At 39.1% G+C, this 25,744-nt stretch overlaps 1 protein-coding gene across 3 annotated transcripts in view; it reads left to right on the forward strand.

Annotated features, from left to right (window-relative positions):
- Positions 1-25,744, forward strand: part of wwox (WW domain containing oxidoreductase) — a 177,486-nt gene that overhangs the window by 8,905 nt on the left and 142,837 nt on the right. For all 3 annotated transcript variants that reach the window (XM_017485071.3, XM_053685888.1, XM_017485069.3), the window contains exon 5: positions 4,744-4,850. In XM_017485071.3, coding sequence (XP_017340560.1) covers positions 4,744-4,850 — 107 coding nt within the window. The remainder of the gene's footprint in view (positions 1-4,743; positions 4,851-25,744) is intronic.

The following is a 25,744-nucleotide window of genomic DNA, read 5'->3' on the forward strand; positions in this document are numbered from 1 at the left end:
TTTATATCGTCATTATATCTGTGTCCCAGGTAGCATCATGTACAAGAAAGGGGAGGGCATAACTTTAACTTAAACTCAGGTATAGAATGGTGCGCAAAGGTCAAATCGAGAACCCTTAAGAACTCGATAAGTGTTTCTCTGTCAGCAAAGGGAAAAGGTTCGATTGCTTTTCTTAAGAAAGTCAAAAACACTTCAAAAGAAAAATCTGACGAATCCTTTTTCTAAAAGTGTACAGATGTCATGTTATGTTAAGCTTTTAGATATCAGCCAGTATATTTATGTTGTTTGAAGAAGAAAATTCATTTCAGTGAATTCAAGGCTGATTTCTACATTTTTCTGTAGGTTACTATGAATGAAACAGATATACAGAGCAAAATGTGTTCAGTACACTGGTTGCAAGAGAACTGTAATGTGAAGCATTGGGTCAGTAGAGCTAAACAGGTTAAGTGCTTTTTACGTTCTCTTATTCTCTGATTCACTGCAATAGTTTGAAAAAATATATTTGTTTATTTATTTATCTATCAGTAAATCTTTAGTTGTTTTCTGAAAATCTAATATCTGATATACAGTGTGTGCCAAACGTCTCCGTACATAGGGAACTGTGTTTGCCAGCACCATGTCGGTTATGTCCTCGTCACTGGATGTTGGTGGACGTCCACTTCTTCTCGGTCGGTCCACAACACTTCCAGTCTTTTTGCGTTTGTTAATAAGTTTGACAGCAGTGTTGTGTGTGATGTGATCGCCATGTTTCCTGTTAAAGTCCATCGCAATCTTGCGACAGCTTCCTGATCCAACCATGAGATGATCCTACAGGGTTGCGGGGAACCTGGAGACTATCCCAGGGAGCATGGGGCACAAGGCGGGGTATACCCTGGACAGGATGCCAGTCCATTGCAGGGCACAATCACACACACACTCACTCAACCGTTCATACACTACGGACACTTTGGACATGCCACATGCCTACCATGCATGTCTTTGTACTGGAGGATGAATCCGGAGTACCCAGAGGAAACCCCCGCAGCACGGGGAGAACATGCAGACTCTATACACACAGGGCCACAGTGGGAATGGTGTGAGACAAACGTGCTAACCACTAATCCACCATGTGCCCGCTCTTAAAGGCTATCTTAACAAAACAATGAACTAAGTATGAAAAATTTTGGAAAAGTATTAACTTCCCCAATATATGGAGACTTTGGGGACACCCTGTAGATAAATGCTATAAAATAATGTCATGTGACATCATATAAATTGTGCCCAAAAGCTAGATTGAAAAACCTTTTGCACACAGGCCACATAATTAACGGATGGAAAAAAAACATTAATGTGAAATGAGAATGCAGATCATTATCCAGACCAAATCTAAATATTTTGTTAATTGGTTAAAAGAAACAGATAATGCATGCATTATTTCTGGATAAAAATGGCTGCTGATTGGCTCAAAGTATTTATGTGTGTGAGGAATTAAATTTCTAAAGAACATAAGAAAACAACGATGCAATTCAAATGGTTGGACTTTAATTTACTGCTGCCACTAATATAGGTCAATCATGGCACGATCTCGGTTCTGGAACGAGACAATAAACATCACTGTACTTTCAGCTTTAAATAAATTAGGCGAGTTCAGAGTTTCTGCACAATCAGGACAACTAAGATGCATATTCATCTTCACTGGAAGTACTGTCACTGTCCATTTTGCACGGATGCACGGATCAGGAACATAAAATGTTTTGTCCCGAAAATAAGGATGCATTTATTTGAATGACGGACAAGATCGTGCGATAAATCAGCTAATGGTAGCTCAGTGGTAAAGACATTGGATGTCTGATAGGAAGGTCATGAGTTCAAATCCCAGCATCGATAAGCTCCACTGCTGGGCCCATGAGCGAGGCCCTTAACCCTCAACAGCTCAGTTGTATAAATGAGATAAATGTAAGTCACTCTGGATAAGGGCAAATGCCAAAATACCATAAATGTAAATCAGACATGTTTTAAAGTGATGTATTAAATGAAAGAGTCACATCCTATTTGGTGAGCAAAGGTGTTGAGTCAGTTGCAGAAAAGAAGAAATAGAAAGCAAACCTTTTGAATTATATGCAACAGCAAAACACATCATTTGTGTTAGTGGTCAAGTTGTGTTTCTGTATAAACAGCACTCCCAGTACAGACCAGGATATGGCCTGGAACAGACACAGCAGTAAACCCATAATCTGACCCTTGGGCCAGTCTCTGAAACATCTCATCCCTTTATTGATTCCACATCTGCACCTCAAAGTCCATCTCAATTCCACTTGTACAAATCTGCCTTAATGTTAGAAAACGCAATTACTACTGAATAGCTTAGAATTGTCTCTTATTTTACTGCGTTTAATCCACCATTGGCTGATGTCCATGACTTCCATTTGCATATCTAGCACTGGGTGATGATCCACATCTGGCCTTGTGTATTGTGTGAGCAGGGCTGAGAGGCTGCAAACAACATAAAACTGTTTTTCCTAGCTCGAGCTTTACTCCGATCTGCCTCTTTCTCGGCGCGGTGGTGGTGGGAGGGGCGCACCGTGTTTCTCGTATATATTTCAATTAATGTCGAGGATCATTGTTTTCTTTAAACAACACCCACCAGGTTGCGTCTGTTGTTAAACATGTTCTAATTTGTTTCCCATTATGAAAATATCAGCGTTTAATTAACTCACGTTTCAAGCCCAACAGCTGCCAACATTATTTTTCATGACATCCTTTTTCAATTTTCACATTCTGGTAATATTTATACGTTTTCCTTTTTGATTTCTTACACACGTGCTTTGGGTTTTTATGGCTGTTTATTAATAAGGAAAGCATTCTTTTTTTTTTTTCCCTTGCGCTTTCATTTTCTAGGATAAGAACTCTCCATGGGGATGCACAGTGTTCTCTCCATTACTCCTAATAAGGTGTCATATAATTTAATTCCATGCTTCACTTGTCAGAAAGGAGCTCTTATCCGTCTCCAATTTTGAGTTTTAATGGATATTACTCTTTAGCACTCGTCTCACAATTAGGGCGTCTAGTTTGGCTTTTAATGAAAATCAGATTAAAACTTAATCGAATTAAAGTTCATTTTAATCCACCTATCGCACAGACGGTCTGTCGTTTGGAATCTTGGTGACTCGCTGTCAGCCTCATTTAGTTTACAAAGAAGTGTAAGGTCAGCTTATCAACCGAGCGTGCGTCGTGTGTGGTGTGTAGTGTGTGGTTTAGTCATGCGCAAAGTAACGCGCCCATTTTTCACAACCTCGGAGACACTGAAGTGTCTGATTGAGCGGTTAATGTCAAAGGTTACTTGAATGGGCCACGCATGGAGGCTTAAGGCATAAGTATTTAATTCATGTGTGAACTCTAAGAAGATTTTAAGAGATGTCATTCATAATAGACAGATGTCAGGTGTCATATCCAGAGATGCCTTCTAGAAGAGAGAGAGAATTGAGAGAGAGAGAGAGAGAGAGAGCGGGGAAGAATTGAGCAATGGTTCTCTGTTTGAGTCGTGCTGGCCTGTCAGCTCTTTTCTCGGCCATGCCAGCGTAGTATGTTTTACAAGTGACATGGGCAGGGGTTATTTCACAGAGCAGAGCAAGCAGTTATCACATGTCTGTGCTGCATGAGGGCCTTTCTTTATTCTAAACGCCCCTCTCTTTAACTTCATTATTGTCAGGACGTTCCACTGTTGGCCATCATCTCCAACTCTGTCTATTTCCAGCTCTTCAGACCTCAAAATCTGATGCCCATTGTGCCTCCTAAAGTGCTGATGCCAGCTTTAAAAAAAACTTTAAACACACTTTGTGTGATCAAAGGGACAATGTAAAATGGCAGGTCAGCAAAACAACCCAAACAATAGCCTAAGGCTCTCCTTAAATAACCTTTTTGTTTTTGGTATGCTCGATTTGAATATAAGCTTCCTCTTATGCCCATGTAATTAGTTCAGTATTTTCGTGGAGTGTTGTAACCTTTTCAAATGGCTTTAAACTTGTGATTTTGGAATTGAAATTGTAGTCATATCTCTACTTATGGGTCATCTCTTTAGTGCTAAGTAGGCTGCTGATTGCAGGGGTGGATTTAGTGATCTGGGAGCTCTAGGCAGAATATAGGATTGGTTCCCTCATTTCAGTGTTTTAAAATTGATATAAAAATTTTCAGCATACGTTATTTAGCATTAATAATTACAAATATATATAATTTGCATTTTTTGGGGGCCCAGTGCGGTTTGCCTGGTGCTAAGTCCGCCCCTGGCTGAATGATGAACTTTTCTTGGCGTATGTCAGTGTTATTGGTCAGGCAGGTATGTTTACCTGTACTAACAACACCGCTCTGATGCCTTTGCATTTTTACATCTCATTGCTATAATCAATATATAATCCCCATCTGTGGTCACATTCAGTATAGTGTCTGTTTTTTAGTGACAGGATCTGTAGCCAAGTGCCCAAGGTCTTACTTCAGACTTCAGCAACGGAGAAACTCATAACAGCTTCTGCAGCCTCAATCATTTTCATCAGAGGTTGATGGCGAGTAGCGTAAAGCTGGAAGTGATGTGGAGATATTAGCCCATCTTTCTTTTCCTCTTCCCCATCTGTTCAGTCCCAAATAAAGAGGAAGAGCACCGATAATTTTTGTGGCATTATATGAAAAAGAGGACTCGTGTCATTTTATCTCCTCTCTCCCTCTCTCCCTCTCTCTCTCTCTCTCTCTCTCTCTCTCTCTCACACTTTGCAGGTTTTGAAACAGCGAGGTCGTTTGCCCTTCATGGTGCCCATGTGATCTTAGCCTGCCGGAACAAAGCTCGCAGCAGTAAAGCAGTTAACCGGATCCTAGAGGAGTGGGTGAGTGTGTAAATGCAGGTCTATATCTCGGAATGAAATTCAGTTATAGGAGAAAAGCTGCATTGTCCTGTGATCATTTATAAATCATATGAAAGGAGTTTTGCAGCTATGAACGCGATTTAATTGTTCTAAATCGACAGAAAACAGCAGTGGGGGTTGAGGGTGAATAATAAATTGTCCAAATTGTTCCATCAATGTTCTCAATAAATAGTATGTCTGGTTATATATTGTTACTTTCACCTATTAGTTATTAATACTAGGCTTACTGAAGCTGCTTGGATGAAACACCTTTGAGTGTTTTCCAGTCTGCGGTGAGGCAGATCTCCTTGATAGCCTGTGTTATTAGTGGAATGAGAGCGGAAGGGCCATCTGATAATTAACTCTGATTATTGCACTAATATTGTGGCACTCCTGACGCTCCCTTAGATTTATGACTGTGGGAAAATAAACAAATGAAATGTAGGAGCTGGAGCGTAAAGAATAAGCTATTACCAGTGCTGTAATTACAGCCGTCCTGAGACTGTGAATTAGTTGATTAATTATAGGATGTCGATAGATTACAGGGGAATCTAAAGCACTATAAACTGCCTGAAATATCTAATTGAACAAAGACACTCCTTGATGCTGTATAATTCTTCAGCTCTGACAGCTTGAATCAAGCAATGTTTTAGTTAATGTAACTGCACCAAGACAACACACACACACACACACACACACACACCCATACACACACACACACACACACACACATATACACTAGCACACAACCACACACACACACATATACACACACACATATACACACACCCATACACACACACACACACACATATAAACACACACACACAAATGTACACGCACAAATATACACACACTCACCCACACACCCCACACACATATATATACACACACACACACACCCCCCCACACACACACATATACACACACATATACACACACCCACACATACACACACATAAACACATATATACACACACACACACACACACACACACACGAACCAGCAGAAACATTTATAAAGTCATGACATTAAAAAACCTTCACTTATTACAATTATTCAAAAGAATTTGTCACGCTTGCTATCATTTTGAAGAATGACTGGATAAAAATGTCAGAAATAGAGCTGATCATGCTAAGATTCTCATTTTCTGATTAAAAACCCGGGATCTGATTTGACTCCCGTATCTCTGATATCCTAGCATGAGTAATGAGAGCAGTAGTATTGGAGTGGATGTGACCTGTGGCTACAGAAGTACTTGTACACTTATAATAATAATAATAATAATAATAATAATAATAATAATAACAACACTAATATTTTTCATGTATTTCATGTTTTTCCTAATTTCATATACACACACACACATGCACATATTTTTATTGAAGAAAACTATGCAAAAAAGAAGTCAAATTAAGTCAAAAAGGGTGTCTACTTTGATGATGCTAAAATATGAAATTATTTTGGTTTATTTTGGATTTTTTTATCACAACATAATTATTATTATAAAATGTGACAATGAGTGTGTCTAAACTTATGATGGGTAGTGTGTGTTTTTTATATATATATATATATATATATATATATATATATATATATATATATGCACACACACACACACACACACACACACATATATATATATATACACACACACACATTTATTTATTTATTTATTTATTTATTTATTTATTTACATAAAGATATTTTGATGTCTCCTGAACAAAACATTCTGTAATACTAAATACTTGTACTTAGCTAAGTAATACTTAGCTGTCAGCTAGAATTACATGAGGAATAATTTTGCTTAGTTGTATATTGCTGTGAGTTCTACAAATAAATATTACTTTGCAAATTGTATCTGTAAGCAAATGCACGTTAAAGCTGACTACTCATTTTGCTTGAGCATTATGGTGGTATATGATGGTTTGTGTTGGCAGCGTGCCCTGGTCATCACAGTAGATATTTTGCATCTTTGGTTGTTTTGGGTTTCTCGTGTGGTGTCACAATGCTGATGTTGACTCATGTGTTGGTGTGTGTGTGTGTGTATGTGTGTGTGTGTGTCGGCAGGGCTGGGCTGCTGATTTCAACAAATTAAGCATTGCTGGTCAGTAGAAAGACAATAGTATATTTTTAGAGTAGAGCCAGGTTGCGTTGGTTTTTACAGTTCTCTGCAGATCACTGTATTATTCACGCAAATGTGCTTACTAGTCATTCTCTCCCCCTGCACATGCTTACTAATCACAGCATAGCTCGAATCTGTAAAAACATCGTCACTGATTCAGCCTGTTCCGACCCCAACGCTGACATTTAACAGCTAGTATAATGACCGATGTCTGTGACCGTCTCAGTTGTTAGATGCTCTGAGATTATACATAGCAAGAATTGCCCGATCCTTAGCATGAGTTGTTGTGAGGTTCACAAAGTGAAGGCAGGAAATCAGGAGGAATCACGTGGTTATTGTTAAGTCCTGGGTTACATTTTTTCCTTTTGAAATCCCAGCATGATATGATTTGCTTTAAAGAAATTCATGCAGATCACATAAAGGACGATCTGATTTGCCTTAATCGTGTACTTTATGGCTGTCACCTTCAGGTTGATGCTTTCAGTTGCTCAACTTCACATTAGGACAGAGTAGTGTTCATTTACTCAGCTTTTTTTATATGGTCTTAGCCCTGTGTCAAATGTATCCTTTTTTAAAAAAAAAAAAAGTTTTAGTTGACTAAACGTCTGGGTATTTTAGTTTTATCCTAGTCAAAGAAACCGTAAGTATTTTAGTCTAGGTTTAGTCAATGAAAACATTTTTAGCCATAAGACTATTACCATGGCCTTACTAATTGTCTTAATATAGCTTCAAAAAACAACCTAACATTACCACCAAGATGTTAACCTACCTTAATTTCTCTGTGGTTAGCCTTCATACGCCACTTGAGGTTTGTTGTATTCTTTCCATATATTGTGTGTCCACATTGCTTACTTTCCAGTATAATAAGGCATTTGTTTTTTCCCCCCTCAGCCTCATTATAGAGAAAATGGGCCCAAATAATAGATCTTCTCTTTCTCCCAAGTCCAACTGTTGCTGTCGTTATTTAATGAACGTTAGCTTGAAATCTACTCCCCACTGTGCTTACTTAGTCCTGATATGCCGCGCACAGCACAGGAAAGGAAACTGCCGCTCATGCCATTTTGGATATAATTTGGATTATAATTTAGAAAAAACACATTTTGGTAAAGTTTTTATTTTTGAAACTACATCGTAGCCTCGTCTTTTTTCCCTCAACAGTATCGCGTGTTGGTCTAGTCATGGTGTTTACTGACGCCGGTGTCATCTCGTCATCGTCTTCAACACTTTTTGTAATGGTTTTTGTTAATGAAATTCTCACTAGGGCACAGCTCGCAAAAGAATTGCAAAATACAAAATCATTCCTTCCGGTACAGTGGCACAGAGAAAATTGGAGCACTACAATCAGTGCTGTTTAAGTCCAGTCTCTGATGAGATGAGTTCAGTTTGTTACTTCAGAAATCATCACAGAATAATATCAGTAAGTCTGAATTATGAACACATTCTTGGCTCATCTCCTTATCTGTGTGATCACAAATGGAACTGATCGCATCTAACAGTACCAAGAGTTCATTTGATATACGCACTTTGATTTTGTTAAGAATATAGCGGCTAAATTTAGAGTTAAATTTAGACGTTAAAACTGCATTAAGACTGAGACTGCTGTTAGTGGTGTTTATGGGGTTGTCTGCAGAGCTTTATGGTTGTGCGACGTGGCCACTTAAAAAGGGGGGTTAAGAATGAAACAGCCGATGGGATTTAGAGAAAGTAAAAAAAACAGATACACAGAACTGTGCGGAAACGTACACTAATCCTCTTCACTAGTAGCTGATGTGTGGTGGACGTTCTCTCACACTATGGCTGCCGTCTGATCATCCAGGTGGATGCTACACACTAGTGGTGGTTGAGGAGGCCCCCCCCCCCCCCAAGCATACTATGTAAAGCGCTTTGATTGTCTGGAAAAGTGCTATTTAAATGAAACTGTAACTAACTAGTGATGCATCAACCTTATTGAGTTCAGACCACGTCAGAATTGCTGCTCTGACTCAAGAAGTTTAGGTTGAAAAGGCAGGCCCCATAGTTCAACACAAGACTCAACATAATTCCTTATTTTCAAGAAGGATGGTGGTTTTAATCCAATTCTAGACCTAAGGGTTGAATTGGTTCCTAAAGACCCTTTCTTCTCATATGCTGTGGTTGCCAGATGTAATTCTATTGTTTTTCAAGCTTAAATCTAGATCTGATGACTGAAGTTTCAGCCTTACAGTACCTCTTGCATGAACATTTAACTAACCCCTAACTTATCCTCAACCCCCCCACCCCACCGCCTTTAAAAAACATTCTACACTTACACCTCTACTCTGCGCATTTTGCTTCTCTGGAGCGCAATTAAAACTCTTGCATTGTAGCACTATTTGTATTGTTCTCTGCTTGGTATATCGCCTTGCTTGTATTTCCTCATTTGTAAGTTGCTTTGGATAAAAGCGTCTGCTAAATGAATAAATGTAACTGTAAATGTAAGTAGTTTATCAGCAACACATTATCCACAAAGGTGAGGATGTAGAACATTTATTTGTTTTTTTTTTTTTTTTTTTGCTTTGACCGGTATTTGCCTTGCGATACTATACTATTTAGATGAATATTGGCCATCCTGCCACAGAGGATAGACACCAGGGCTCAAGAAGGCATCCTGTTGATTTTCACCAGCCCCTGGCAGTTTTAATTGAGTGAAACAGAACTGTTGTTTTGATGATATCATTGTGCTCCTTTCATATTGAGCTATATTCAGTTACATCAATATTTACACAGGGAAAATTATGTATATTCAGAGACAGGTTACGCAACTCCTTAAGTAGATTTTCTAAGCACACCATTAGGAGTATGCAGATTATCTGTGTGTAGTTCTCACTTCTGGGCTTGCCAAATTTTTTCTTGCGTAGATCCGCCTGAGATGGAGTTTTTCATCAGCATCTAGACCACCACTTGCCATAAAACAATTAGGGGAGAGAAAAAGGAAATAGCACTTTTGGCCCCCCTTTGCTTTCAACTGTAATACAGTGTAACATACAAGGGTGAGTCAGACGAAATCCTTAATTTTTGTAAAATGTATTTATTTTGCGTTGTTTATTGCAAGTAGGTTCAACAAAGGTATATCCGGTTTAAGGTGCCAGGGCTATTGAGATCAATAGACCAGTAGTACATTTTTACTTTTGCAACTACAACTTTTATGTAGTCTTTCTGTAGTTTATGTTACATTTCAAAATTTTCATTTGACTCACCCTCATAAAAGCAAGACACAATAAAAAAAAATGCCAATATGAGAAAATGGTAAGTATTGAAAGAAACATATAATGGGAGTATAGCATATTATCAATATATTGCTGCATGTATAGATATGGTTGTAATGATCACAGGAATCACTGCAAATTTGGTTTCATTTAATAGTATGGCTTCCAGCCTGATTATTTAGCAGAATAGCACTTGATCCAGACCAGCACATCCTTATTGTCTCTTTAGTACACTCTCATGCATGTGCATGCAACATACTGAAGCCAGAAGACACTAAATTGAGGCAATGAAATAATAATGTGTGTGACCAAGCATTCACTTGCTATGCTTACATTTTACTTTAAGGAAGTATAGTATATAGTTCATAATTTACACAAAGACGAACATCACAAGACGAGCAGTGTTTCTGATTACGATTCGGTCTCCTACCGGCAAATAAAACACTTTTCTTGAACTTTACAGAGAGTATACTGTTAATTCATTAGTAGCGTCATGTCATATGTATCCAATAATTATTGTAAATCAGTAAAGCATTCCATAGTTGTTGTAGTGTATTTACATCCGAAATCATACACTGCAGCATGAGATTGTGGTTACATCCAGCTGTCAGTGCTGGATTTAATACTTCTCCTTCTCCTTCTCCTTGCTCTAGCTGATATCACAAGAAAAGAAAAGTCCATGGTCAGAATCATGTGTAACAGGGACACGCCTCTGTTTTAGGCTCCACCCCACGTGCACAAATCTCACGTAACTGTCTGGATAGCACTTAAGTCTGTCATTATGTCTGAGGTCTGAATACCGATTTCAGTGATAAATCCTCACTACACTACTAACTCAACTTTGATTACAACCCATAGTAATCGAATATACACCACACAGCGCAATTTATGCTACACGTAGAAATGCACGCAGAGGGTTGTTCCAGTTGACAATACTATATGACAACAATAACTGTTTATTTTTCATATCTGAACCATTTGGCCAACCAGAGCAAAAAAATGTTTAACAAAAAATAAATAAATAAACAATCAATTTGTTAATGGCTTGGTGAACAGATGCAGTAAATTTGATTCCCTACTCAAATTAATGGCAGTAAGATTGCATGCGTTTAAAAATGTATGGGATTCATTGCTTTTGACTGCCCACATGACTTAAGGCGGGGTCACCAACCCTGTTCCTGGAGATCTACCTTCCTGAAAACTTTAGCTCCAACCATAATCGTGCCCACATGACCATGTAATCATCGCCTTAAGAAGTACTTGATCAATTAAAACAGGTGATCTTGGTTAGAGACGAAACCTACAGGAAGGTAGATCTCCAGGAAGAGGGTTGGTAAGCACTGCCTTAAGGTAAGAATCTCTTACAGTAGCGTTATGATAACATTAGTTGGCTTATATGATGATATGTTGAGCTTGAAGCATGGTACTGTTAATTAGCCTGATAAGGTTGAGTTAAAAAAAAAATTATTTAGAGAGTGCTAGCCATCACATTTTGGATGTAACGTTTAGTGTCAATGTTATTTCCATGTGGTCTAGAGTTAGCTAGCATACTTCTTATTCCAAATTCCACTTGTATAACGTTACTGACATTAGGGCCCTGGGTCATGCCCCTGGGTCATGCCCCTGAACCTCCATAGGGGGTTCACATCTTTGTCACCTTTTTCACTCCTGATGAGTTTGCAACCCTGTAAATGAAAAAATAATGGCACTTGGTGTACTATAATAATGATATTTTGTGTATTTGGCACAGTGTTTAGAAATCTGGTGTCTGCCTCAGCCAGGAAGTTTTGTTTCACTGAGTCTATGTTTGCATTTGTCATTTACATTTGAGCCAAATCTGTAAGAGGGATGAGTAAGGAAGATACATTACATCACTGTTATTTTAAAGGGAACTGACACTATAAATTGGGGTCAAACTGTTGGTTAATAATTGTGTTGTATGTGTGTGTGTGTCTGTGAGAAAGAAAGAGAGAGAGAGAGAGATTTAGTTTTCTTGATTGCCTGTAAAATTCTGCTTAACTCTGATTCATAATCCCCTGAGAGATGTTTAGTAGAGTCTATGGGGTTTGGGGGGGTCGGACTACATTTCTGATCAAGGCTCATGGTTGTTGACCAGAATAACTGTTTTCCCCTGATTTTGAGCATGTTTGCCTTTTTCCTACTGGTGTCAAAAATGCTAAGGAGGCACTTTGTAATCATGTTAATTGCCCACCTAGCCTCATGTTACCATTTATTCATTGTTTTTGCAGAATTCTATTTCCAATCAAGAGGAAAATTAACATGGCCGGTGCAGCTAAAGTGGTGTTGTGTTATTAGGAGGTGCTTTGGAACCAATTAGGGTGAACCCTGCTGATCCGCAGAGGTTTACCGAGCGAGTGAGTAGAGAAAAGATCAACCTTGTAATGTTTAAAATGTGCATTAGCATCGAGGCAGACAGACATGCCATTGTAATTAGATAAGTGACCATATTTAATTTTCCTCAACAACACTCAGGGCAGTGCTAACCGCTCAGTCAAGCATTTGCTGTCTTTTCATAAATAACAGGTGAAGTTATTTGCCTCTCTGGATACAGTAGCCTGTTAAGAAACATTTTTTTTGTGTGTCATTCCCACTTGTTTTGCTTTCCTGAGTGCCATGAACAGACATCTGAGCAGAGATCTGAAAACATGTGCATTCGCTCCAGAAAAGCAGTATCAGAGTCAATAAGAAAGTAAACTCTGGTGGTAAACTCTGTAGTGCGATCGTTTGAGAGTTTGAGAAGGAATATATAGAAAGAAACAAAGTAAGTGTTTGAGGTTTCAGGCTCCTGTACCAGAAGAGTGCGCTCAGGAGTGTTAGTAGAACTCCTTCACACTTGCTGTAATGAGACAACATGAAAAAAGGGAAAAATTGGTGAAGGTGCTTCAGTCTGTACAGTAAGCTTCTGAGTAGTGTTCATTTCGTTAATGAAAACTACGACGGAAAATGTTCGTCAATTTTTCCACAGCGAAGACGAGACGGTGACGAGACGACACCGATTTAATTAAACACTAACTGTGACCATATCAACATGCAATATTGTTGACGAAAAAGACAAGACTAAAATGTAGTTTAAAAAATTATAACTTTACCAAAATCTCTCTTTAAATATTATTGACTGGTTGTTTTTTGAAATTCAAGTTTTGCACATAAGCGTAGCGGGGATATTCTGTGTATGGTTGCACAATGTAGACTTTCCTGATTGGCCATAATACCTACAGGCTGCAGCCAATAGGAACACTTCTCTATCGATGCATGTCCTCACAGGACCGATCAGACCACCTCAGGGAATTTAACGGTTAACGTCTTAACCGAGCCAAAAAACAGAAACCGTTACTTTAACAGATGCTATAGTAGAAATTTTGACATGGATAAAACTGCACTGACGTACCTGAAGTGATCCAGGTTTAATCTATTTTGAACGCTCTTATTCATCTTCATTTATTTTCACTATCATAGCTTGCTGAGTATTATATCCACAGTTACGTTAGCCTGCATGTTTATTACAAACTGGTCAATACTTACATAGAGAGATTTGTAATGTGTGTAAAGTGTTTTAGCTGTCATGGGCTTTTACGGTACCACTTTCATTTTTTATTGCACTGACACAGACAGTCACTCTTACTTTTGTTGATAGTCAGAAAAAGGCAAGAAAGAGAGAGAAGAGTCTGAAGGGGAGAGCGACAGTCATTTGGGAAGGATGGAAAAAACTATATAAAATAAAATAACGTTGGATCACCTGGTGAAAAAGCTAGGAGTGGGAGGACAGAGGGTCGTGATGTGGAAGATAAAGATGAATAAACAGTGTTTGTTTTGTGCACATAATTCATGAATGTTCCGGTCTTGATACTGTAATGATATATTATAGAGGTATTTATATTTATATGTTTATTTTATAGTTATACAAACTCCAAGGAAATCGTAAAATTGGTGACATTAACTCGCTTACTAGCACATAGCAGTTAGCATACTTTAGCTCGCTTTGGCTAATTTTAGTATTTACACACAGCAGTTAGCATAATGTTAGCTCGCTTTGGCTAATTTTCTTATTTACATTCAGCAGTTAGCATAATGTTATCTCGCTTAGGCTAATTTTACTATTTACACTCAGCAGTTAGCATAATGTTAGCTTGCTTAGGCTAATTTTATTATTTACACTGAGCAGTTAACATAATGTTAGCTCGCTTAGGCTAATTTTATTATTTACACTCAGCGGTTAGCATAATGTTAGCTCGCTTAGGCTAATTTTATTATTTACACTCAGCGGTTAGCATAATGTTAGCTCGCTTAGGCTAATTTTATTATTTACACTCAGCGGTTAACATAATGTTAGCTCGCTTAGGCTAATTTTATTATTTATACTCAGCGGTTAGCATAATGTTAGCTCGCTTAGGCTAATTTTATTATTTATACTCAGCGGTTAGCATAATGTTAGCTCGCTTAGGCTAATTTTATTATTTATACTCAGTGGTTAGCGTAATGTTAGCTCGCTTACTAGCAAGCAGGATATCTTCAAAGATTAAGGTAAAGCATTTAGTTTAAATGAAGTGTCGCTAACCTTTGTGTACTGTGCAAAAGTCAGACGTGTCGTTTTAGTGAAAATAGTATTAACTGCTGCACATACCTGACGATCCTACCGTTTAAAAAAATAATATGGCATCTATGGTATTTAGTGTAGCGATTCTACCATAGTACCTGTATACTCTGTAACTCTACCACCCTTATATATAACCATGAGCTGTCTGGGAATTGGGATAGCTAAATTGGGTCAACTATAATTAACGCAGCTCAATAAAACCATCATGAAGTAGTAGGAGAGTGACTACTACAGGTTCAATCACTTCATCTTTGTAGATTAGGATTTTTCCCGGGATAGACTCCGGATCCACTGCGGCCCTGACCAGGATAAGCTATACAAGTTATTATTTAACATAGACAGTGTATAATTGTCGATATGGTGAAGCTTTCTATAGGTAGGAACAGCTATTTATAGCTCTCAGAACGTAAATGATAACTGGAACTAACTTGTTGTCTTGTGGATGTTCCACAACATACAGTATGTAACCATAAACTGTTAAAAGCAAGATCCTTGGCAGATCTCATAGAATGTATAGAATAAATAAAATGCATAACACAGTATATAGATCATCCAAAGCATTTCTAAAAATATAGAATATATAACACCGTAATCGTATGCCTTATTTTTTGCTTCTCCTTGCTTACAACTAGGGAGCTGGCAAGCAACCAAGCCTGATCTAGCTGTGTGCTAGTTAACTAGCCAACTACAAAAATGATATCTAACTAATTTACCTTTGTGTGGAATTTGTATCTAAAACTACTTAGAATACATAGTTTTCATTTTAGTATCTGGGTCTTTTTTCAAGTTTTGAAATTCAACATGGACTTATAATTTGAGGTAATGTTAAATTGCTCCTAGCGAACTGCTTAGATATCTAGCTACACTGTTAGGCGTTTGATTGACTTACCGCTTTACAGTAAATATCATTCAGCAAGTTCTTGGTGATTTGCGACAGCCATGTTGATGTTCACAACATTGTGATAATGAGTAGATTTTTGTTTTTGTTCAAAAGGCCATTTTGCACGTTGTATTGTAAAGCAACCTTGAGTGTACCTCTAATTTGATGGTGGAAAGATTGAACAGTAGAGCGCTGGTTCTCCAAACTTGATCCGTGTCTGCGAGACGAGGGCCGATTCCAGTGCTCGATTCCTTTCCTTCGTGTGTATTTTGCTCACCGCTGGTGGTATTTTGTTTTGTATTTCGTTTCACAATGATTTATGTGACAATGCATCTGAAGCATGCGCACCCCTTGGTTGCCATATGGGACTGAAAAGCACCATTGTACTTCCAGGACATGTTCAATTGGCCCTCGCTGAATGCTGAAATCTGCATATTTTGCTAAAATCTCAGTAGATGGATACACAAGGACAATTTTTGGAACAGAGTGGGCTGAAAATATGTACTGGTAATAATACGACAACTGTTCCATGGCAGCCCCTTTGTGTTCTAGGTTCCTCAGGTTTACCATGCTTAAAAGTATCGCTTTGTTGAGAAAGTGTTCAAGGGTATGTTGCGGAGGGCCAGTTGGCTCCACATGATCACGATATACCACATGATGGCCCGATGTGCACTGGAGAGGACAGCAGATGAGTTAGAGACTGAATGTAGTGTGCAAGTTCCTTCCTTGTGATCCAGCAGGGCCTGTTCACTGTCCTCAAGACTCTTACCCCATGATCTACTGTGCGACACTGTGGCTTAGTGGTTAGCATGTTTGCCTCACCCCTCCAGGGTTGGGGTTCGCAGAGTTTGCATGTTCAACCCATGCTTTGGGGGATTCCTCTGGGGTACTCCGGTTTCCTCCCCCAGTCCAAAGACATGTAGATTGATTGACATTTCCAAATTATCCGTAGTATGTGAATAGGTGTGTGAATGTGTGTGCGATTGTGTTCTGTGATGGGTTGGTACCCCGTCCAGGGTGTCCTCCACCTTGTGCCCCGAGTTCCCTAAGATAGGCCCCAGGCTCCCCGCGACCCTGTGTTGGATAAGCGAGACGAATGGATGTATAGTCTGTCCTTGCTGACCAGTTCTGGGAAACCTTTACCTCTGCCCTGAACAAACCACCTTCATCCGGCACCGTATTAAAACACAACTACGGAGTAGTTATGCTTGGCTGTTGCAGTACATGTACTCTTTTAATAAAAATACAAAAACTAAGAGGGACAAGAATAGTATTCCCTACAAAAGCATAATGAAACCTGATCCAGAAATCCAAAGTAATCCAAAAAACATCCGCTTACATTCCACTTTGTGAGTAATCAGAAAGATTACATTGCTGATCGCACGTCTAGTACGCAAGTTTAAAAATCGTTGAATTCGAGAACTGATGGGATGTAATTTTGAACACATTAAAACATTTGTATGTGCTTTGGTGCACAAAACAAAACAAAGGATAAACCTGTCTAATGATGAATCTCACTGCACGTCTCTAAGTTGTTATACTTTATCAGCGTCTTTTCAGAAGCATTATGCTAATTACGATCTAGCGCCCTATGTGAGGGATTGCGGCTTTGCAGTCGGATTTACTAAAACGGAACGGAATGCTTTTGTCTGTGATCGGTAAAGCTATGTTTTGTCGTGCAATTTGAGAAAAGCAGCTGTGGATAAAAGCCTTGCTTAGATTTCTCAGCTGCCATTTATTGTATCTTATCAAATGAATAATCGAGTACCTCTGATGGGAAAGCAGTGTGTGTTTTTTTTTTTTTTTTTTTTTTGTTAGTTAAAATTATTCATGGTGAACAATTTAAACAAGTGGTTTTGGTGCCGCTGTATGACATGGAGCCATTAATCACAGGTGTTTTATCCCACCCTATATGCGCATCATCACTGCCCATGTAAACCATAAACATGAGATTACATAGAATACATTTGCATTTCTATTTACTTCATGATGCTTGTTCCTATTTAAATAAATTATGTTGTAATCGGGGGTTGTTTTTTTTTTTGCTCGTCCTTTGTTTAGACAAATTAATTGAGCATAAATTTGTATGTTGAATTTTATTTAACTGGGAAAGTTCTGATCACTAGCAGCGTTGGTTGTGGTAACTATTTTTAGCGACTGCTTCAACACACATACACACGCACTAATTCTTAAATGTAGTGCAGCTTAACAGAGCTGTGCTCAGGGAGCTGGGCTCCTGCTGGTCTGGGATTCTGTCTTAATCTATCCACTCCCCTCTCCACTATCACGCACATTAAAGCAATATTGCTCTCCTGTCCCCAGCAGACCTCCGACACAATAACCACACTTGCTCCTAGGAAAACCCACCCAAATACTTCTGACACCTCTGGGCTCCCTCACTGCTCCTTGGGTACAGCCACAGGTCACAGCAGAGTGAAAGTTTCAGATCCCCCCCCCCCCTTTTCCACCTTTCCGTTAGATTTTTTTTTTTTTTTATCTCCCTCTGCCCTGGCGACAAAATGAGGGCTTAACTTGTAATGTGCTGTTCAGGTCCCCTGGTGGTTGTTGATTGTTTAGTGCTGGGAAATTAGAGGGCTGCTAGCCAGGACTGTCCTTTCTGCGCTAAGGCTAGGAATAAGCCCATTCGTGTTCAGCTGCACTGCAGAGGTAAGAACTGAGAATCAGGTGCTAACCTTTAGAGACAATGTTGTTCAATACTTTCACTCAGAAATTACATTACAAAAGCTGAATAGTCACACTGCCGAGATTAAACAGAATTGAAATAAATTAAATAGATTTCTTAAAGCTATGTAAGCACAAAATGTGAACGATTTTCTCTCTTGTCTCTGTAAACATATGAACATCTTATACAGGTGTGTTGTAGTAAACAAAACCTCCGACCTGATTCCTGTTCAGAGTTATTTCCTTTCATCAAGTTATCAAGTTATTTCTTCCCTTCTGCTTCTCCTGGCTCTGACACATGCGAATGGGCATTCCTATATCTCAGTGATGTCAGCCTGGTCTCTTTGACCGGCCGAGCTCTCCATCCTGGCCCTCTTATAAATCAGGCTAATTTGCTCTCACTCCTTGGCTTCCTAGCTGAAGCTTTGGCCTGCGTGTGGGTGAGAGTCTGCTTGCTAGTAGGATGAAACACATGGGACAGCTCCAAATACGTTAGAGGCAATGGCAGTGCATAAATTGTTTAATTAATCCATTCATATAAAACCGTTCTCATTAATTGATCTAACGTTGCCAGCCTGCATGCCAACATTTCAGGTTGTCGTCTTTTACCCACACATGCACAGCTCCAAATCCTTTTAAAATCTATTTTCTCTAAGCATAGCATTGCTACTACAGGGTGTCAGAAAAGTCTCAAAAAAAGTCTCGTAGAGCACCACATCGGTTGTGCCTTCGTCAGTGGATGTTCGTGGACGTCCGCTTCTCAGTCAGTCTGCGACCCTTACAGTCTTTTTGAATATGTTAGTAAGTTTAGCAGCAGTGTCGTGTGTGTGATGTGCCCGCCATGTTTCGTGTTAAAGTCCATCGCAATCTTGCGACAGCTTCCCGATCCAGCCATGAGCATGATTTCAATACGCTCTTCTTTGGTCATAGGTGTTCTTAAAGCGCATGTATTATGGTTTTGAAATGTTGTTTCAAATTTTGTTTTAAAGCTCTCCTACTATAGATTTACATGTACCTAGGTAAAAAAATACACTTTTATGTGCTCATAATTTAAATTGCAGTATCACCTTGTTTCCCCCAGTATCACAAACGACTCGTTAAATGATCCGTTCTAAAGGATTCATCCTAAACTCCTCCTTTCAGTGAGCATACTCTGCTCTGATTGGTCATATGTCCCAGTCTGTTGTGATTGGTCTACCGCTGTCAGCAAGCAGCCAGTGAAGACCAGAGGCGGGGCTTTTTGTTACAAACCTACGTAGGTTAGAACAAGAAATAAGTCTGGAATTACTAACGACTCGTTTCAGCTGTACAGAATCGGTTCCTTCTTTTGGGAGTCAGTAACTCTACTTGTCGTGCGCTTTGATTTTTTAAAAAACTTTGCAGACTTTTTACATTCACAATCAGCTATAAAACACACTACATGAAAGGTAATATTTGAAAAAAAAAACATAATAGGTGCACTTTAAAGGCTATCTGAAAAAAATCTATAATATAGAGTATGAATTTTTTATTTTTTTATTGCTAAAAAAGTTAATTTCCCTTATGTATGGAGACATTTGGGACACTGTGTTATAGCAGGGGTTTGTTTCTGTTTTTGAGACCCCATACTCTCAAAGCTCAAATAATGCTGAGTGATGACGTGATCAGAACATAGTAATTTTCTTTAATCGTAGGGCTTTAATCGTATAAGAGGATTTTCATCGACTTATCTGACATGGAGAACATGTTTTTGTGCAGTCTGTTATAGAATTCACGAAGATTTTAGTGGGATCTCGTACAGTCTTAAAAGACAGCTGCAATCACAAAGTGTAAAACTAGCTTTAGATGCGTGTCCGTCTTGACACAGGGTATTTGACTGCAGTGTCCTTAGAGGAATTTTGTCTTCAATCTTCAAAAAATAAAAATTCATCCACTTCATAAAAGTGCATCATGTTTCTGATTGTATTACACCCTGTTATTTGGTCAGTTTGATCATTCAATGCATTAAAATTCATCAGAAGTTGTCTTTGAGCAGCCGCATCATCCGGGCCTCGATGAAGTGCTCTTTTAGAGCAGCGCTTCCACTGTATAGATAGAGCCTATGGGCTGAGGAGGAGCTGTAAAGTGGATAGATTGCCCTCACAGCCTCTGTCTCTCTTTATTGGCTGCGGTAATTGACATATCCTTGTCATTTATAATCATCTGTGCGTCGCTCGAAAGTTAATTGCTTCCCCCCCTCTGCATTTGCATGAGGCTCACCTCTGAAGGGCATAGCCACCCATTAATATTGTGTCATGATGAATTATCACAAATAAAGCCCAACATATTGATTAATGATGGTTGCCGGTCGCTCTCACTTTCTCACTGTTTGAAAAAAAAAACAAACATCGGAGATGGAGAGCGAGATGATATGCGGTTTCACGGGTTGGAATAAGGGTCAGGGTCAGAGTCATTGAGGGGCTTGTGTGTGACCTGGGGTGGTTATGAGGGGGCACGGGTTATGATCGAGGCCCATTTGTAAATGAAATGGCTTCCGGGGGTCTGTGTATGACTTAACAGAAATTGTGTATATACTGTATAAGAGACACACAAGGAATTTCCCCTATTTCATTGTAGACCACCCTGGACATTGATTATGATGTGACTGTTCAGAAGTGCCTTTGTAATGGGAGGGGAATATGGGATGATGTTTGGTTAATAGAGTAGCACTGATTTGGAAGGCTTCAGCTAGAGCAAGGCTTTGGTGTCTTCACAAGCCTTCAGCAACTGAAAACAGTTAACCAGCACCCAATCTCAAAAACCAAGCTCACAGGCACGACTGTCTGAATAGCACTTCATTAGGTCCCCGTTGAGCGCAAGGGCCCACAGACTCAAATAATCATAAATCCACTGATGACTGAGCCCAGTGGCAGCCATAAAGACGATTGCTTTGTGGGGTGCAGGGCGACACCACCCTCAAACTGTAACAATGTTTTGGCTCTAGGTTAATTTGTAAAAGACTGTACATGCATGTAAAGATGTGTGTTTTTTTTTTTTTTTTTCATGCACATTACTTTTGTAATTTATAGGTATGTACAAATCTGTGTGTGTGTGTGTGTGGTGTTTGATAACATGTGATAGTGTTGTTGTTCCTGTGATGAATGCACTTCATTATTCAGCGCTAGCCTTCTGGACATAAGCAAAAAAAAAAACAAAACAAGGAAATGCAGAGCTGTCCACCCAGGAAGTTGAGCTACACAGAGTTCCTCTCATTAACAGTGTCCCACCAGGGTCATAATACATGGTCGAAAATGAACAATAAGTCTTTGGAGGCGGAGTGTATTCTAATGAAGCAAACATCCCCAAAGTCATTTCAGATATTGGTATGGGCCGGAGAGAGGCGAAGGACCTGGGGAATAGCTAACAGGATCTCATTTCCTCTACTGAAATATTCCATGTTATGTGTTAAGGAGCCTCCACTTCATTAAGAGCATAAAAGAGATGCTAATTTTGCCGAACAAGAAAAACAGAAGTTTTTGACAAGAATTCCTAAGTGAAGACGGAACAGTAGCCGGCCAAGAGGGTCAGTGTTAAATTAGGAAAGAGAAAAAGGAACGTATGGAAAAAGAAGGGATCAGGAATGCTGCAGGGAAAATCAAGTCCCGCCTACCAAAACAAACTAGTGTGTGAGCAGGGTTGTGATTAGTACGTTTGTTAATAATGTTTTGGTCATGAATATTAATGTTCGAGTACGGTGATTGGATGAGTGATACGTCTAGAGACATTCTCTTGTCTTTCTTTCTGTTCCTCCACTCCCTTCTTTCCTCTGCTGATCTCTTCATCCACGTGCAGTCATTCTCTCTCGAGTCTATGAACAAGGGCCCGATTCTTCCCCTCGTTCATCACTCTGAATTTGATCCCTCTGTTTTTTTGGGCAGGAAAAAGAAGAGCAGCACTTTTTTTTTTTTCCCCTCCCCAGCCCTCTCTCCCTGGGCTCTAAACTGGTAGGCCTGTGCTGGATGCAGCCAGCGGAATTAATTGCACCCTGTTACTGGCGATCAGCAAGTTTGCACGATGCACATGCTGTTCCGCCATATGGTTGCCCACTAGGTGAAGAGTTTGATTAATGTTTCAGAGGCCCCAATTTTTCTCTCTTTCGGCTAATAGCTGATCCCCAGCCATCGGAAAGCCATGCTTGTTCTCCTCTTTTTTTTTCTTTCTTCTTCTTCTGATTATCTCTCTTCAGCTTACTTTTGGCTTCTGCCTCACACATGCCATTGTAATAAATAGCATGTCATTAAAAAAAATAAAATAATTGACTATCAGCACACCCGTCCCACACGTTTAACAGAATTGTACGAAATATGAATTAGAAATATAGTCGTATTTTTATTTTTTTTCATCTTATAGTATATGTTGAGTCATGCCTACGAGAGTACATACACTGGCAACAATGACATCTTAGCAAGTGGAAATATCTGGAATATCGTCTATTTTGGCTTGTATTTCCTGTTATAAGATTACAATACACCAAAGATTATTAGGCCCATTTCTACAATACTTTATTCATTTAAACTTGAGCTGGTCTTGTTCTATTATGAGATTATTTATTATTATTTAGCGTTTATTTCTAGAAAGAAGGAAAATTATCTGCCAATAGAACAAGACTATTGGCAGATAATAATTTAAATGTAAATCTTGAAATTAGTAGACGTCTAGACATTTAATACTAATCTTATTATTGGTTTATTGCAATCTTATAATAGGAAATACTAGATGTATTTGACTACATTCAAGATATTTTTACTTGCTAAGAAGGTATATTTTGAGTTTAGTATCAGAAAACCAGATTTTATATATATATATATATATATATATATATATATATATATATATATATATATATATATATATATATATATATATAATTCTGGCCTCCATCATGGAAAGGTTAAAATATTTCTATTTTATTTGAATTATTAAAGTCTGTGGTATATTACTTAATATTTCTTAAAATCTTAAAACATATGACCCACGAATGACTTATTGACTTTGTAACTAATTTTGTAACTGCAGTCGATTAAGGTTAATTCAATGTTACATATTGTATGATATGTTTATGGTAATTATGAGTGACATCTCGGCCGTCTCTGCTTACTGCAGCTGTCCGTATGCCTGAGAGCACCAGCGCTGCATTTGTTTAAAAATACAGCGTGATGTCGGCTACATGTTATTGAGTAGGTGATCGGAATAGTTCCTGTTACAACAGCTTCTTCTAGAGACTAATAGGAAATGAAAAATATGATTCTTTCAGGAACAACATTAGATTTTGATATTTGGATAAATTATTGCAAATTGTCCATGTCTCTCTCTCTCTCTCTCTCTTTTCCCCCTCTCTCTTTGTCTTTCTGTCTGTCTCTCTGCCTCATCATCTGTCTGTCTGTCTCTCTCTATCTCTCTCTCACTCCGCCCCCCTTCTTCTTCTTGCTCTGGATCTTTCTCATTAAATGTGGCAGCTATTCTCCGCTAGAATGTGGCCCAATAGGGCTTTTTTTGAGAATGGGAGTCTGGGAATGGCTTGTACTCCGGCACCCCGTGCTCTCCGGAAGCTTCCGCTCAGCACGGTAAATCTCTCTGATTGCACTGTGTACCTCTACACTGATGGGGTGTTACCAAGGTGGTCAACTCTCCAAAGAGCCACTCTGAATTGCAAATGGTGACTATAACTCAAACATAATGCAGATCTTAGCATGGACGGACAGTCATTCCTCTCCATTTGGACCATATGGGAGAGTCACCCAACATGGGGGCTGGTGGGCATTTGAGTGTAAGGGGGTTGTTATTGTGTCTATCCAAAGTTAGCGGTTTATGTTTATTCTGGAAAGAGAGTGAAGGATCGTGAAGCAAAAGACGGGGAGATTAGGGCATTCAGCTGTAAATGTATGAGAATGCATTCGGTGTCTGCTAAGCCACACGATTTCAAAAGTCTAGTAAAAGTTAAGGTTGTTGTCTGGGTGCGTTATTATTATTATTATTATTTTTTTTTTTCAATTCATAAGCCAGGAATTATTGCTCTTGTGTATGAGAAATCATGTTTGTGGGTTTATTTGAAATGTTTGGTGTCATTTGCGATCGAAAGTGCACCGTGTTCTTGCTACTCGGTGGGACTGAGCGGGAAGGAGGAGGGAGGAAAGGCATGAGTGAAGTAATTGCAGTGTGCACGCTGAATAGTTCTGTGGATGCAAATTTCAGTCCCTCCTATTATTTTAATAATCTGCATCTTACTACTTTTACATGGATCATTTGTTTGCAAACCAGGTTATTTAGAGAGGGAGGCTCGAGGGTAATTTCATGCTTTAGAGCATTTATACCTATAACTTAATGAGGAAAATGTGTTGTTTCCTATAATACAGAACGAGGAATTAGACTGTTTCTACTCCAAAAGGTATTTATTTATGCAGTTGCTATACATTTTCCGTATTATCGCGGATGTAAAATGATCACAGTGTTTTCACAGACCGACTTCAGTTCACTTCAGACTGTCCTCTCCTCTCTTAATCTCTCCTTTCCTCTCGTCTCATTTCCTCACTTAATCTCTCCTCTCCTCTTTTATTTTCTCCTCTCTTAAACGCAATCTCTCCTCTCCTCTCGTCTCTTAAACGTAACCTTAATCTTTCCTTTCCTCTCTTAATCTTCCCCTCCTCTCTTAATCTCTCGTCTCCTCTTGTCTCTTAAACTCTCCTTCCTTTTTAATCCGCATCTCGCGTCTTCTCTCCTCTCTTCTGTTCTCTTAATCTTAATCTCTCTTCTCCTCTCTTAACATCTCCTCTCCTCTTGTCTCTTAAACTCTCCTTCCTTTCCTCTTCTCTCCTCTACTTTCCTCTCTTAATCTCTCCCTACCTCTCAACTCGTCACCTCTCTTAATCTCTCCTGTCCTCTCCTCTCTTCCTATCCTCACCTCCTTTACACACTGTACATATTATATCCTTTCCTCTTTTACCCACTCATCACTTATCCTCTCCTTTCCTCTCTTCTTTTACTCCCTCCTCTCTTGTCTTCTTCTCTCATCTTTTATCTTCTTTTTACACCTCTTCTCGTCTCCTCTCCTCTCCTCCTCTTCTCCTCGATTCTTCATTCCCGGTTTAAGCACCGCTCGTCCAGAGAGTCCGACCAGTCCCCCAGTCTAACTTGCTTTGCACTAGAGATTATTTCATTAGTCCAGAGATAGAAGGCAAGTGTTGATGATGTTTGGGGCATGAGTCTGATTATCCACAAAGCCTCTGCAGGCTGATTTTAATGTACTTACCACTGCAGCTTAGATGAACGAGATGAGATGTCTGTGTCTCCGTGTCCGACGACGTCTGCCGTCTTACTCTCTCGCTAGGTCCTGT

Source organism: Ictalurus punctatus, chromosome 14 (genome assembly GCF_001660625.3).
Source record: "Ictalurus punctatus breed USDA103 chromosome 14, Coco_2.0, whole genome shotgun sequence".
In the NCBI taxonomy this organism is placed as follows: Eukaryota; Metazoa; Chordata; class Actinopteri; order Siluriformes; family Ictaluridae; genus Ictalurus; species Ictalurus punctatus.